Source organism: Melanaphis sacchari, unplaced genomic scaffold (genome assembly GCF_002803265.2).
Source record: "Melanaphis sacchari strain LSU unplaced genomic scaffold, SCAv2.0 Contig131_pilon_pilon, whole genome shotgun sequence".
In the NCBI taxonomy this organism is placed as follows: domain Eukaryota; kingdom Metazoa; phylum Arthropoda; class Insecta; order Hemiptera; family Aphididae; genus Melanaphis; species Melanaphis sacchari.
Genome location: NW_020270541.1, coordinates 316,998 through 332,544, shown reverse-complemented (window position 1 = coordinate 332,544; position 15,547 = coordinate 316,998). Strand labels below are relative to the sequence as shown.

At 30.0% G+C, this 15,547-nt stretch overlaps 2 protein-coding genes and 1 pseudogene across 2 annotated transcripts; 2 read left to right on the top strand and 1 right to left on the bottom strand.

Moving 5' to 3' along the window:
* Positions 1-3,413: 3,413 nt before the first annotated feature.
* On the top strand, positions 3,414-5,788 carry LOC112591341 (annotated as a pseudogene).
* A 194-nt stretch (positions 5,789-5,982) lies between these two features.
* On the top strand, positions 5,983-8,499 carry LOC112591340. The gene is made up of 8 exons (XM_025335128.1): positions 5,983-6,063; positions 6,587-6,780; positions 7,124-7,347; positions 7,414-7,713; positions 7,815-7,909; positions 7,981-8,183; positions 8,285-8,401; positions 8,496-8,499. The coding sequence occupies exons 1-8, from the start codon at positions 5,983-5,985 to the stop codon at positions 8,497-8,499; spliced, it is 1,218 nt and encodes a 405-aa protein (XP_025190913.1).
* A 3,023-nt stretch (positions 8,500-11,522) lies between these two features.
* LOC112591339 (piggyBac transposable element-derived protein 4-like) lies at positions 11,523-11,951 on the bottom strand. The gene has a single exon (XM_025335127.1). It carries the CDS (start codon positions 11,949-11,951, stop codon positions 11,523-11,525), a length of 429 nt encoding a protein of 142 aa, XP_025190912.1.
* Between the last annotated feature and the right edge of the window lie 3,596 nt (positions 11,952-15,547).

Sequence of the window (15,547 nt, the reverse complement as noted above, 5' to 3'; positions counted from 1 at the left end):
ATATTTTGCTAGTTAACAAGTATTTTACTTTCAGCCAATTTAACAATTACCATCATGTAATTTTCACCTATGTATCACCACACTTATATTATAATAGTAAATACGAGCCTAGTTTTATTTTAGTTCTTATTGTTTACTAACCTACAAATATGGTGTAAGTTGGGTCAAAATATTCTTCTTATTTTTACTGAAATATGATGGGTTTCATTCTACAGCTTACGATTGTGTATGTTACCGTAACCCTTAGAATAATTCACAATTTTCTATTTATAATTTGAGCATATTTTTGTTCTCATTTTATACAGTCAAATATAGTCGATTTCCGATGGTTTATAAATCGCTCATTATTTAACATATCTTATCGTAAAACATATCGATTTAAATTAAAAATCTTACGATGTTTTAATTTTATTAGACATTAGTTGTTGTTCACCATTCTTTTGAAATAACATCATTGTTGAATATTTGTGGACTGTACAGCATTACGCTGAATATAAAATAACTCAAATATGTTTGACCCATATTGTTGGTAATAATTTTGCGGCGGTATCAGCTTATTTCACTGCATAGCAACGATCGGTGAAAGCAGCAGACACTTGGTTACATACGATATCGCGTTGCGTAGCGACGTTACCACAATCAAGTCTTATCTATGATTTATCCCAAACACACCTTGAACTACAGTTTCAAATAATGATATGATAATAAAGTCATTAACATTATATAAATAATAGTATAAAAATAATAATAGTATATAAAAAAAAAAAAAAAAAATAATAGTATAAAATAAATAATAATTTTAGCATGACACCGCCAGTATCAATAATAAGAAATATATTTTTTACACATTTATATTTTCCTGTTGAGTTTGTCCTGGTAATGGACACACCAATCTAACTGCCCTTTTCTTTATACCGCCACGCGTATTTACCTCCACAACTCTTATTACACCGTCCTGCCCAGGATGTAATGCCGTAACTCGTCCCATATTCCACTGGAGAGGTGGCACATTTGTCTCCTTGATCAACACCATTGTTCCAACCCTAATATCGGCCTTGGCTGGTTGATGCCACTTAGCTCTGACCTGAAGTTGATTCAAATATTCCCCGTTCCATCTTTTCCACATTCCCTGGGTAATTTTTTGAACTCTTTCCCATTGCGATAAGTAATTTTCTTTTTTATGAGATAGATCGGATTGAGGTAAAGATACGAGTGAACTACCTATTAGGAAATGCGCAGGGGTTAATACAGCTAGGTCATTTGGATCACTCGATAAAGGTATGAGGGGACGAGAGTTTATACACGCTTCAATTTGTACTAATACAGTATACATTTCGTCATATGTTAAATTAATATTTGCAACTGTCTTATTTAAATGCTGTTTTACTGACTTCACTGCAGCCTCCCACAAGCCCCCGAAATGCGGCGCCCGTGGTGGAATAAAATGCCACGTTATAGAATTTCCGTTCAGAAATGATTGAACCCTTTCCTTATGTTCCTTGGAGTCTCATACATTTTTTAACTCTTCGAGTTGTTTATTTGCCCCTACGAAATTTGTAGCATTGTCGGAATAAATGTGTTGGCATATTCCTCGGCGTGAGATAAATCGCTTTAATGCCGCAATGAAACCATCAGTAGTTAAATCATATACTAGTTCTATATGTATAGCCTTAGTGCTAAAACAAATAAAAATACATATATATGCCTTACTGATAGCTGCATTTCTTCTATGGCTAGATTTTATGAATACCGGACCTGCATAATCTACCCCACATGTCTCGAAACACCTACTAGGTTGTTCTACTCTGTGTTTAGGTAGATTACCCATTATTGGTTTTACAATTGCCGGGTTTAATTTAAAACATTTTATACAGTTATATATTACTTTTTTTGCTATGATTCTACCTTTTATTGGCCAATATTGTGATTGGATATTACTCAGCATCGTCTGTGCACCTGCATGCATTAATCTTTCATGCTCGTGTCGAAAAAATAATGACGAAAAAGGTTCGATGTGCGGTAATATAATTTGATGTTTTTGTTCATACGAAATTTCGGACGCATTTAGCAATCGACCGCCGACCCGCAACACACCGTCCTTAAGAGGATGTCACACTGGTCATTTTCAGCGGTAAAAACACGTCTACGAAAAACAAACGAAATGGCATTAAAAAGTGTTTTTAGAGTAAAAATACTTATTATGAAATTTATAGAGAACAATATTTAGGAGGGAATCTCATCGGTGTTTTTCGAAATATTAAGCAGTAAAAAAGTTACAGTTATTTAAAAAATGTAAAAAAAAAGGTTTTTGTTCCTTTAATATCGAGCTGTGTATTTGTATTAATACAAAACCCCGATGAGGTTCCCTCCGAAATATTGTTTTCTATAAAATTTATTATAGGTAATTTTACTCTAAAACCACTTTTTAATTGCTTTTCGTTTGTTTTTCGACAGCATGTTTACGTCGTTAGATTAGATATTTCATTGCAATAGTGTGCTGCCACCTACATGCCGTTGTGACGGAGGTCGCAAATTTCCCCACTACAAAAAGTGACTTTCTTATATGGTCGCCGGTAATAGGCGACGAGTGCCGACGACACTACGACAAACGCTTCTGAGAATAGATTATGCGCCGATTATAAACCTTTATACTTTATAGGAATAGGAATATAAATTATTGATATTTTATTATAGAAATAACAATAATGAATAAATACAATATTATTATAATCAGGCAATCGACAATCATAGACGGTATTCCATCACTGACCGACTGGATAAGTGATAACTTATTTTATTTGTGTTCAATTATTTTTACAATATAACTAGTGCGGACATTCTAATATTTTCAGACAGTAGATAGGTAGGTACATCAAACTTCAAAGTATGCACAATTCGTCTATCAACAATAAATTCTAGTACCTAAACATATAAAATAAATATTTTTTCTACATAATAGTATAATACTTGCTATAAATTATAATGGTATATTGCTGCATTATAAAAAACTTGAATTGATGTTTAAATTAATTGGAAAAATTATAATTATAACATGAGTATGACTATGGTAAAAAAAAAAAAGTTTTAAATATAGACACCGTACTTACTACTTAGTGATTACGAATTAGGACAGCGGAAGTAACAATATGAGCTACTATAATAGCTGTATTTCCAGAAATATGTATAAAAAATTAAAAATAAATATTCAAGTATAATTATTACTATAACTATTGTAATACTCGAATTATCGTAAAGTAAACTCTGAAAAAATAACCATTTCTTTTGTATGATTCAACGTGATCACATCAGTTGTGAACATTTTTATCATTTGTTTTTACAATTTTCCGGCTCTACATTGTTCATTATGGCAAATAAAAAAAAATGTGCTAAAGCGTAAACGATCGACTAAAAAAATGGTCACTAAGACACTTGCACTAAGACGATCTAAAAAACCAAGGTAAGTGCCCTAAATTACATATTATTTATTTTAAAAATTAAAAACATTGTATAACCAATTTAAATTTAATATTGTACAAGCTTAGTTTCCCGGTCTAAAACGAAAAAAATTGTTTTGTTATATACATATATAATTAGTGTCGAGTCTCGACTGTACCTCGTCATAGAGAAGGTCACTGATCATTTGTAAAATGTCGATAAAAAAATTATACCACCCCAAAAATCTTGAACATATAAAACAAAGAAATTATTGAAATTAAAAAACGTGTTTGGAGTTCATATTTTAACACATCAATCAAACTAACTTATGACTCAATGATGAGGTGTCGAGGTTATAACTAATACAATTTATTTGTTCGGTAATTTTTTATCTATACTGACTATACTCCTATATTATTTATAGTGAACCTAGTACCTCCACTGGCTCTACTAATGACGTAGAAATTGAAAATATAGACTTTGTTACACCAATCCAGTAAGTAAGATTATTAAAAATTGTTAGGTATCTTATTATATATTTTTTCACTTAGTATATAATTTTCATTTTACCTTATATTTTTAAATTTTTTTGTTAATTAGAATTTTGAACTACCTTATTGTACATTAGTAGGCAGTGCCAAACCCTTTATCACGTATTTCGTTTTTGAGACTTCACCTGTTAAGAAATAATGAATTAATTAAAAACTTTAGGTTTACTTCGACTCCTGTTCAAGTTGTCCCAATTGTTGAATGTAATCAATCTTTTAATTTAAATGATATTGAATCCTACACATTACCAAGTGTTGAAGAAAATAGTAAAACTGAGTAAGTATCAGAAAAAAACAAAAATCTCTTTGATTATTCTTATTTCGAATTTCGTTTTCGATTTTATTATTATTTTTAGTTTTTTTAATATTTAGGGTTCTTACTGACCATTTATCGGGTAGACGAATTGTAGATGTTGATTATATTTTTAAACAAATCCAAAACAGTTCACATGGTGGTGGACTAGACTGTTCTTTTTTGAATATGTCTTTTGTCTCAGAAAAACGTTACGGTTTTTTTTCCAAATTCAAATTTCAATGCAAAATGTGCAACATTGTAAAAGTTATTTCTTCAGAACCATCTGATAAATCATATCTTCCCATAAATAAAGCCGTAACAAATGGAACTGTAGCAATTGGTAAATAGAAAAAATAATAATATTGATTTACTTAATATACCTACCTAAATTATATAGGTAATATATAACCTTATTATTTTTTTTTTATCTTTATGTTTACTGATTAAACCACTATCAACATTTGATTTTCAACCGGAAATATATCATAAAAATGTTATACATTTTTATTATATGTTGCCATTTTAAAATCAAAATTTTATAGTGGTTTAACCAATAAATATAAGGGTCTAAAAAAATTAAAATATATTACACTATTAGAAAAGCATTAATCTAAAATTTTGAAAAAAAAAAAATTGAAAATAGTCAATACAGTTTTTGTTGTATTTGATTTTGTTGTTGGTTGTAAAAGTTATACATTGTTACATTGTTATATATTTCTCAAGGAATTGGCCAAAAACAACTAGCTGAATTATCAGCTGCAATGGAAATTCCGTGCATGACAAGTACAACTTTTTTTTAAAGAACATGAAAACTTAAGCTTTAGTATTCATAACTCAGCGTGGGAGGAAATAAAAAAAAGCTGGAGAAGAAGAAAGAAAATTAGCAATAGAAGCAGGAGATGTTGGCGATGATGGGATACCGTTTTGTACCGTTGTAGCAGATGGACAGTGGTCAAAACGGAGTTATAAATCTAAATACGACGCTTTATCCGGAGTGGTATACTATATTTTGTACTTTCGTTATATGTTTAAGGCCCATTAAAATATGATTTTCAAATTTTAAAAATTTAAGTAGTACCTGGTTTTTTTATTTTATAAGTCAATTTTATTTGAAATATTAGTCTCCCCAAATTAGTACAAATAATTCGACTATTGTTAGATAAAGCCTGCAGTGCTAGGTAAATTAATTTTTGTCATACAATATACATTTATATATTCTATATTTATAATTATTATTTTAGTAACGTGGAATATAACGTGTTAGTCTACAGAAATTATTTTTAAAAATTAATTTCATTACAATTGCATTAATTCAAGTTAAATATCACATTAAAATAATTATATACCTGTTTAACCAGAACCATACATGCATGAATTATTGTTAATATTTAATTAAAATATTAAAATATACAGGCCACTATTATTGGATACAAAACTAAAAAAAGTGCTATTTGTTGGGATCAGAAATCGCTTTTGTATTATCTGTAGTCGAGCTGAAACGAAAAAATGAAACTCCAGGCATTCATACATGTTTTCTAAACTGGAAAAAAAGCAGCCACCGGTATAGAAGCAGATGGAATAGCTGAGGGCTTTTTAAAAAGTGTAGAGCTACACAAATTGAAGTTCAATAAGCTTATTGGTACGTTATTCAATTTTAAAAAACTATTATGCACCTATATTAATTTACTTTTGATTTCACAGGTGATGGTGACAGTAGTGTCACTAAAAGACTTAAAGAAATTCTACCCTATGGACCTGATTATATTGTGCAGAAGATCGAGTGCCGTAATCACATGTTACGGAATTATATCCAAAAAATTAACTTTTATTGCAAAAAAAACTAATTATCCTATCAACTTAAGACAATTTATTTTGAAAAATATACTAAGATTCCGGACTGCTATTGTGACAGCAATAAGACACAGAAAAAAATGAAAATGTACCAACAGCACAGAAAATTAAAAGTTTGTAAAACATTTTAGTTATAAATCCACAGTATTACTGTACTATGGCCGACAGATAAATCATTCAAACACCTCCAAATTTTAGTTATAGTGACATAATATAATATATATTATTGTAATTTTGTAAATATATATATTTTTTTAATGTTCGAGCTTATATTATTTTAGTTTTTTGCTCGGCCAAAAACTTTAAAATTTAGTAAAAGGTTTCTTATAAATCGTTTTTTTATGGCTATTTAATTATAAATAATAAATAAATATCTAAAAACCTATATGTTTGTAATATATAATATAATATTTGTATACAATTTGTGTATTGTACTAAATGAATATATTTTTTTTAGATTTATCAGCTGACTTATTTAATAGTCCGTATCACATTTTTGGCGAACATTCAAAGTGTGACGATTATTTTTGTAAAAAAAAGACTTTTAGGAGAAGAAAATTGGGTACAGCGTGCAGAAATCTGTGGAATGATGGTCGAAATAAAAAATATTGTTAATCGCTTAGTGTTAAATTCGGCAAGTTTGATTTTAGACGTAGATAACAACATATGCGAGCAATTTAACAGCATTATAAATAAATACATCGGCGGAAAAAGAATAAATTTATCGCAACGAAATTCATACAACACCCGGGTTGAAGCTGCAGTAGTGTCCTTCAATTCTAAAGAATACCTGCGAGCAATACATAAAAACGTGATGAAAAAAAGTCCAGGTACCTATTTATAAAAACTAGTTTGGGCAATTGTCAATTAATAAAAATTATATCTTATAAAATATCATAAAAATAACAAATAAATAAGTATAATGAGTTCTCAATTTATATATTATAGGTAAAATGTTAATATATATAAATTTATAATAATTCATTATAAATATTTTAGGGAAATTTAGTAAATTATTTTTAAAAGATGTTGCGAGAAAGAGACATAATAATGCACGAAGCCGAGAGTTATTTCCTTCTAAAAATAAAAAAATTAATAAAAAATGTGGTCCAGATGAAAACTATGGATTATCAGATGAGTTGGTTGACGATTTAACTCCTGCAGAATTCAAAATAAGAAAAGATAATTTTCTTAACGAATTAAAGACCACTAATCGAGGTAAAAATTTTAATTAGGTATCGAATAAAATTGATGCTATATGAATCTTTTGTTTTAATTTTTCAGAAAAATTGGAAAACGAAACCAAAGATCAATCCAAATCCCAACTTTGGTATTCGGAGAGAAAAAAAAGAATTACTGCCTCAAATATAGGGAAAATATGCAAAATGCGACAGCATACCTCTTGTAAAAAGATTGTATACGATTTGCTCTATAGTTGCATAAACATAAAAATAAAGGCTATTGAATATGGACGTGTAATGGAGATCGAAGCAAAAAAAAAATTTGAAAGCTTATACAATTTGACAATTGCACCTGTGGGTTTGTGTATGGATGAGAAAATTCTATATCTAGCCGCAAGTCCAGGTAGTTGAAAGCAAAAACTATTAAATAACAATACCTAATTAGTTATAATTAATTTAAAATAATTAAAACCAAATTAATAACCAATAAATTATATTATTTAGATGGCCTCATCGGCGAAGATTCGATCATCGAAATCAAATGTCCATTTTCGGCTAGGAATTTTTCTGATATATTCGATGCTATTGACGCAGGAAAAGTAATACATTTAGATTTTTAATACCTATATTACCTTACCTAATATTTTTAAACAATTTTAAATTTCCGCAGATTCCTTTTTGTTTTAAAGACAAACAAAACAATGTTAGCTTAAAAACTAATCATAATTATTATTACCAGATTCAGACTCAATTGCATGTAACCAAAAGAAAAAAATGTAATTTTTTTATTTATACAGAAAATTGGTATTATAATGTATGTATTACTATCGATGATAACTTTTGGTATCAAAAAATACAGTCTCAAATACATTTGTAAGTATAATATTAATTAGTATAAACCATTTTTAATTAAATTAATTTTTAAATTTATGTTCACAAATTTAACCATATACTATTTTATATCTCGTATTTAGATTCTATAATGAATGTTTATTGCCGGAATTAATAAATCCGCAGTTTGGTAAGAGACATCTAGTTACCGAAATTATCGATCCACCAAGAATTTTAAAAGAACAAGCAGCCAAAAAAAAGTATTTTTCTACTTTTCTTATTACCTACATAGGTTTATTAAATACCCATAATACTATTATATATACAATAATACAATATCATTTTTTTTTCTAGATGATTTATTTCCAATATCAGCATCTCACCTACACTCGTATCTATTATTATGTACATATCAATGTAATGCCTTCCTTTATTTTTGAATAAATAAATATTTTTAATTTGGGTAGAAAATAAATACTACCTATTGTCTATTATATTTAATTCGATTATGAGCATGCCCGTCGCTGAGAAGAATGATCGCAAAAAATACATAGATACATTGATACAAAATGTTGAACACAATAATGTAAAGAATGTCATATAAAAATCTTCCTGAATAGTATAATATGTGTGATAATTACAAAATTACCAATGTTAAAAAAAAAATTAAAACTTAGAATAATATAGGTATAAATAGTATGTATATTTCAAAAGTAGGTAATTATGCTATGAATGTAAATCAATCTATGTATGTGTATACGTTGTTGTGCTTTATATATTTGTACACATTTAAAAGTTAAAATGAACGTAAGTCAATTATTAGGTAAGGTAGGTTGTAAACGCAAAGCGAGGAGTAAGCGCGCCGAGTGCATAAAATATTATACTCGTGAAATATTATAATACATCAAACGCTCATCATGACCGCCTCCGTAGTAATAATGTATTAATGTACCGCTCCCGAAAATAGTGCGCGCGGACCAAGTCGAGGATATAATGGGTGGGGTTACGGTCTGCCGCAACGGCGACTATACAGCGCGCAACGCCATCTATTGAGCGTTGTATACGTTTCACTTTTACTGTGACTGCCTCTTAACCAAGCCACAATTCATAAATTATGTTTTGCCATTGACTGATTTAAAGATTTACCAATTCATCAATCCCTTATATCTAAATAATTTTTCAAAGTTGATTTATACTTTCTAACATAAATAAAATATTTATTTCGTAATAGTTTTTATTGGTTGTAGCCAAAGGCAACACCATGCATTGTACTTATAGATTTAGTTTACAAAAGCGTATTTTGCTTTAAAAAAAAAAAAGATTGTACGATTATTAAGTCATAAAATGTTTTATTACCATCGCCAGGGCCATAATATCACGCTATTATGTCGTCTCAATCGAACAATAAATGTAAAGACAACAAGAATAAAAGACATCATTCTACATCTTCTCTCTCTCCAAAGGTCGTAGAGAAAAAATCCAAAGTCTTCGCTAGTCCAAATCGGTTCTCAGTCCTCGCTAACACTGATGAAGCCGATGTAAACCCATGTTCGAAAACCGCCAATACACACAACAGTCTCGTCTCAACGAAACCACCACCCGTCTACATTAAAAATGTGAACAATTTTTCCGACCTCATCTCCATCCTGCTGACTATATTAGACTCTTCTCAATTTATATGTAAGTCTACGCCCTCTTATACTATCATCTACACTCATTTCTGGGAACATTACAACTCTCTAGTAGAACTCCTCGACGAAAATGACTATTGCTTTCATACCTTCCAGCCAATTGCTATTCGTCCGCTTCGAGTGGTCATTCGTAATATCCACCCGACCACCTCACACGAGGACATCTCTGCTAGTCTTGCAGAATTGGGACATAGTGTTACCAATATACATAATATCAAACGTTTTTCGGATAAAGCACCGCTGCCACTTTTTTTCGTCGATATTAAAAAAGCCACGAATAACTTGAACATATACAAAATTGAGTTCCTTCTTAACACTAAAATCACAGTTGAAAAACCACGGACTCCTAAAAGTCCACCACAGTGCACTAATTGCCAATCTTATGGTCATACTCGTAAATACTGCTTTCATTAACCACGTTGTGTTAAATGTGGAGAAGAACACACCTCAGAGTCCTGTACCAAGTCACGCGACGTTCCAGCCAAATGCGCTCTATGTAATGGCAATCACACCGCTAACTATAAAGGTTGCCCTGAACACAAAAAGTTTAAACATATCAAGCCCTCATTTAGTCGAAATAATATTCCAACTCCTTCATCTAAAAATAATACTCCAAAAGCCACCTTTTGTACCCCCTCCACCCAGCCATCATATGCTCATGTCACTTCCACCGGTTTAAGTCATTCTCAATTTGGCTCAAATATTGAAACATTACTAACCTCATTTATCTCCGAAATCTCCAATAATATTAAACAACTCCTTTCCCTTCTCACCTCACTATGAAATAAATCCTAAATACAATAATCTAATCTTTTCTCATATACTTAATTCTATACCATTTTATATTGTTAAACTTTATCTTCTAATTAAATTTACAGTGACGACAAGTTATTATTATATTACTCACGCACCATTATATTACTCTTATCTTTTTCTTTGATTCATTGTACTTTCTTAATTATCAGTCTATTTTTGTTTTTATTAATTCGAATATTTAATTGTTAAAATTGTTAATTTTCTGTTACATAACTTTAATTGTTAAATATATTATTGTAATTGTTGAAACTAATGGTTTTCACCAAGTTTCTAATAAAAAAAAAAAAAAAAAAAAAAAAGTTAATACTGTGTGCTAAACCATTGTTTGTTTAAAACAAGTTGACTGCCATGAGTACCATAATTGGTACTCACATGATTTGTATTATAGGCTTTCATGTTTTAATTATATTTTTTTTACACGCTTTGAGTACCAATTCTGGTACTCACACTGTTTGACTGTCAGGCTGTGAGAGTCAGTTTTGGTACTCATTATTTTTCGCGATTACGGCATTGAGAACCATTTTTGATGCTCAATTTGTTAATTGGAATAGATAGAGGAAAAAATTTCAAACAAAATAGTGCAAACAGTGTTCAAATTTAATATTTTTTAAAAATAAAAATAAAATACAACTCGTATTAAAAATAACTGAATATTTTGCAGAAATACAGTATAAACTTTTAAAATTAAAATCAATAAATCAAACATAAATATATTAATACAAGTTACAAAAAAATAATACATTATTTAAATGAATTACATTTTTTGTTGTTAAATGCATTTAAAAAAAAAACAATCTAAACAGAAATATTTGGAACAGCCTGGACACAGTGTATTTACTTTTCGTGTAATTTTTTGTGCATGTTCCCTTCCACCTTAGTGAACCATTTCAAAGTAACAATTGGAACATCTACCACGTTTAGAGTGAATAAGCTTATGGCTTTCACCTTCATTTGTGTTGAGTATCTTAGATTTCGTTAGTAAAACTTGAGCTATATTTTCCCTAAATTTTGTTACACCTATTTTATTACCAGTGACAGAATTATTTAGAGTTAATGCATTTAATAAACTTGTATTTAACAGAATTTTAAATGCTATTTTTCGATACCATTTTAAAGACCGCCGAAGTGGTGAATGATAAGAACCTCTCAAATCGGAAATATCGACAAAACCTTTTGCTTTATTGTAATCCAATATCATTTGTGGTTTGAATAATTGTTGAGCACGTTTATTAGTAGTTGTTTCTATATTATCTTTATCCTTTGTTGATAACATAAGTACATCGCGTTTGTCCTTCCACTTCATTACTACAATATTATTTTCATTTTAGCTTGATTTTATTTCACCTTTCTTTAATTTAGCATTTATGACGTCTTTTGGGTTACACTTCCTATTAGAACGTATTGTACCTACGAAATTTGTGGATCGATTTAAAAGTTCATTTGTTAGACTTACTGATGTGTACCAGTTGTCAGTAAACATGGTTCTTCCCTCATCAATCTGCTGCTAACTCCATTACAATTTTTGTAGAAACTGCCACTCTCGGAATAGTTTCTCGACCAGCATATATTTTAAATCCTATATTATATCCATCATTTATACATAATTTAAATATTTTGATACCGTATCGATGTCTTTTATTTTGTATGTATTGGCGGAATGATAAACGTCCAACAAAGGGAATCACTGATTCGTCAATACACATATTTTCACATATTATTAAGATGGAAATAAAAAATCGCAGAACTATTAGAAACAGTGTCACAAAAAATAAGAGGTACTTTCTAGTTTAGAGGTAACTTTCAATTTAATTGAACAAAAAATATTTACATAGTCAACACGTACCTTATCGCGTCTCACGAGTACCGTTTTTAATAGCTTGCGATAGCAGTACAGCATACAACCTACACTCACCGTATCTCAGGTAATATGCTCGTTAATTACACTATTAGTTAATACACAATAAACTCTCCGGGCGCAAGGCCCAACCACCAAATTGCAAGCTTCAAAACCATCGGCTTTGAAAAGCCCTTCAATCCGTAGAACAGTACAAACCAACATTGTGCAAAAACCAAAAATAAAAACTCCTCCAACCAATACAACAAAAATTATCGCTAAACCCATTTCACCCAAAATAACACCAGACCTCAAGTTTCAACTACAATCTACCTCTACAAAGACACTCATTGATAATTACCCAGAAACCCCAATTAACGCGGATAATAGTAAACAATCATTTGCTTCCACTGTTGCAAATAGCTTAATACCTAAAAAAGACCAAGCTATTGTAATCGATATAAATGTAAGCTTTCCACACAAAGATTACATAATCGCTATCGGCAAACTAGTTCAACCTTCTAATATTCTATTTGCGTCCCGCATATCTAAAGAACGCATATGTATATTCTTATCGAGCAAGGCACTAGTTGATAATCTAATCGAAAAGTACCCAAACATCATAATACAAGAACAACAATTCAAATTACGTAAACTATTCAATCCAAATAAAAGAATCATATTGTCCAACGTATACCCTAACATACCTCCGGACGTTATCGCTAACGAACTTGTCAAACTAAATATATCCCTATGCAGCCCGATAACGTTTCTAAAGGCTGGCATACAAGTCGAAGATTTTACACATATTCTAAGCTTCCGTCGCCAAACGTTCATTAAACACGAAGACCTCACTGAAATTCCTACATCAATTCTTATCAATTACGAAGACACTAACTATAGGATTTTCCTATCTGACGACTCCCTAAACTGCTACATATGTCAGTCCCAAGGACATATAGCATCCCAATGCACAAATCAAAATTTTTTAAATAGTAAAATTACAAAGGAAAATAATGACATATCCAACCCAAACTCTGCTTCAATAATAGATGATATTTTAAATATAGACAATACACCCACAGAAGTACACCCCCAAACAGTACCCTCAAGACCACTACTAGAGCCGCTAAAAATCCTTTCTGAGCCCACTCCCCAAAACAATCCCCCAGCTTCTACCTCAACATTAACCCAACTAGAACTCCAAAATCTCGAATCAAATCCAAACGCAGACATAATAGAAATGGAACTTGAACAACCAAGCGGCATCAAAAGGTCACTGCCAGATTCGTTTTACACCCAATCCGCCCCCTCGTCACCGATGGATATAGCTCAAGAAACAAACGAAGTGTGTGCTCCTTCAAACTGTGAACCCCCCCCCCCCCAAAGTAAAACAACAGGAAAAAAAAAGAATAAGAAAACTAAATCCGCATCCTTAAAAAAATTCTTAGAAAATATCGATACTTATTTAGAACCTACACAACATTTTTTCAACGACCAATACAGTTTCAAAATCGACTACGACACCTTTAAACATATTTTAGAAAATAACCAAGGCCCCTTCGATCCCCTATCAATCTATAAATAATACAATATATCAAAAGAAGAATTATTAGATATCATTTCGAAAATCAAACCAAGTCTTCGAGACAACAGTATCAAAAACAGAATTACCCGCTTCATAAAAACTCTAAATGCTGAACTCTATGATTCTAACGAATCAGTAGGGTGACCAGATGTCTCTTATAAAAAAAGAGGACATTTTTATTTTTTACTAATATTATGGATAGGTAGGTACTTTAAAATTATTCATAATATACTAAACATACTTGTGTTATTTATTTATCACAATTTTATTATACTCAGTTGGCTGATTGAAGCAAAATATAAACAGCATATAAAAATCTAACATATCTATTAGAAACAATAAAATAAAAATAATCGACCAAAACTAAACGCAAATTCAAAACATTTATTTTTAACCTTTTCAAACAACCTTAGAAACTTTTAAACATTATTTAGAATTGACTTGACCATACTTGTCAGAACTAGATATTTCTTTTAAAATATAATTGTTTTTTTGATCTTTCAAGTATTTAAAAAAATCAGTACATTTAAAATGTTTAAAATTAAATTGAACCATCATAACACCCTTAATGTTTTCCAATAAGAAACGGTTGCGTTCTTTAGTCCATTGACTAGTTATAAGTGAGAATACTCTCTCAGTACTAGCGTTATGTCCTGGAATAGCAAAAAAAAACTGTGCAATTTTCAAAATTTCAGAAAATGTTGTTATGTTTTGATTTGAAGAAAAAAACAATAAAAACTTATTTGGAGATTTTTCAAAGAAATATGTATCATCTTGGATGCTAATAAATGTTTTTAAATTTTGAATCTGGTCAAATAATTGTACATCATCAATAAAAACATTTAGGGACTTTAAGAAAGTTATACATTCTTCAACTTCATTGTAATCTATTGGAGCAGATTTCTGAATGTCCATCCATTTAAATACCTGTAATAATTTGAAAAATAATTTTTGATTAAAAATCATTAATAATCAAACTATTCAAACTGGATAAATTTAATTACTTTAAATTGCATTAATGACATGGTCCATTTTTCTAAATAACTGGTTGTAGAGGAATATATACATAAGCAATGCCCAATAAAATTATCACAGGCAATTTCTTCTCCATTTTCTCTCAAATGTTTTATACGTGCTTTTACGGCCAAGGGTATAAATTTTTCTGTTGTTCTACTTTTTAAACAAGTCAAAATATTTTCAACTATATTTATTATTTCACATATTGAATTGCTCTCATTTTCTATTTTTTCCAAACTGTTATGAAAAGTACTCATCAAAGAATGTACAAAAAGTAAAAATGGTTCACTAAAATCATTTTCAAAAAAGTTTAATAGTGCTCTAGGTGTTTGGTCTTGTGATACAAAATATGATTTTAATGCAGGGAACATTTGCAAAATTCTGTTAATTGCAGGAAATAAACTTAACCATCTTGTTTTGCTGTGATACAGTAATTCTCTGTATGTAATATCTGTAAACT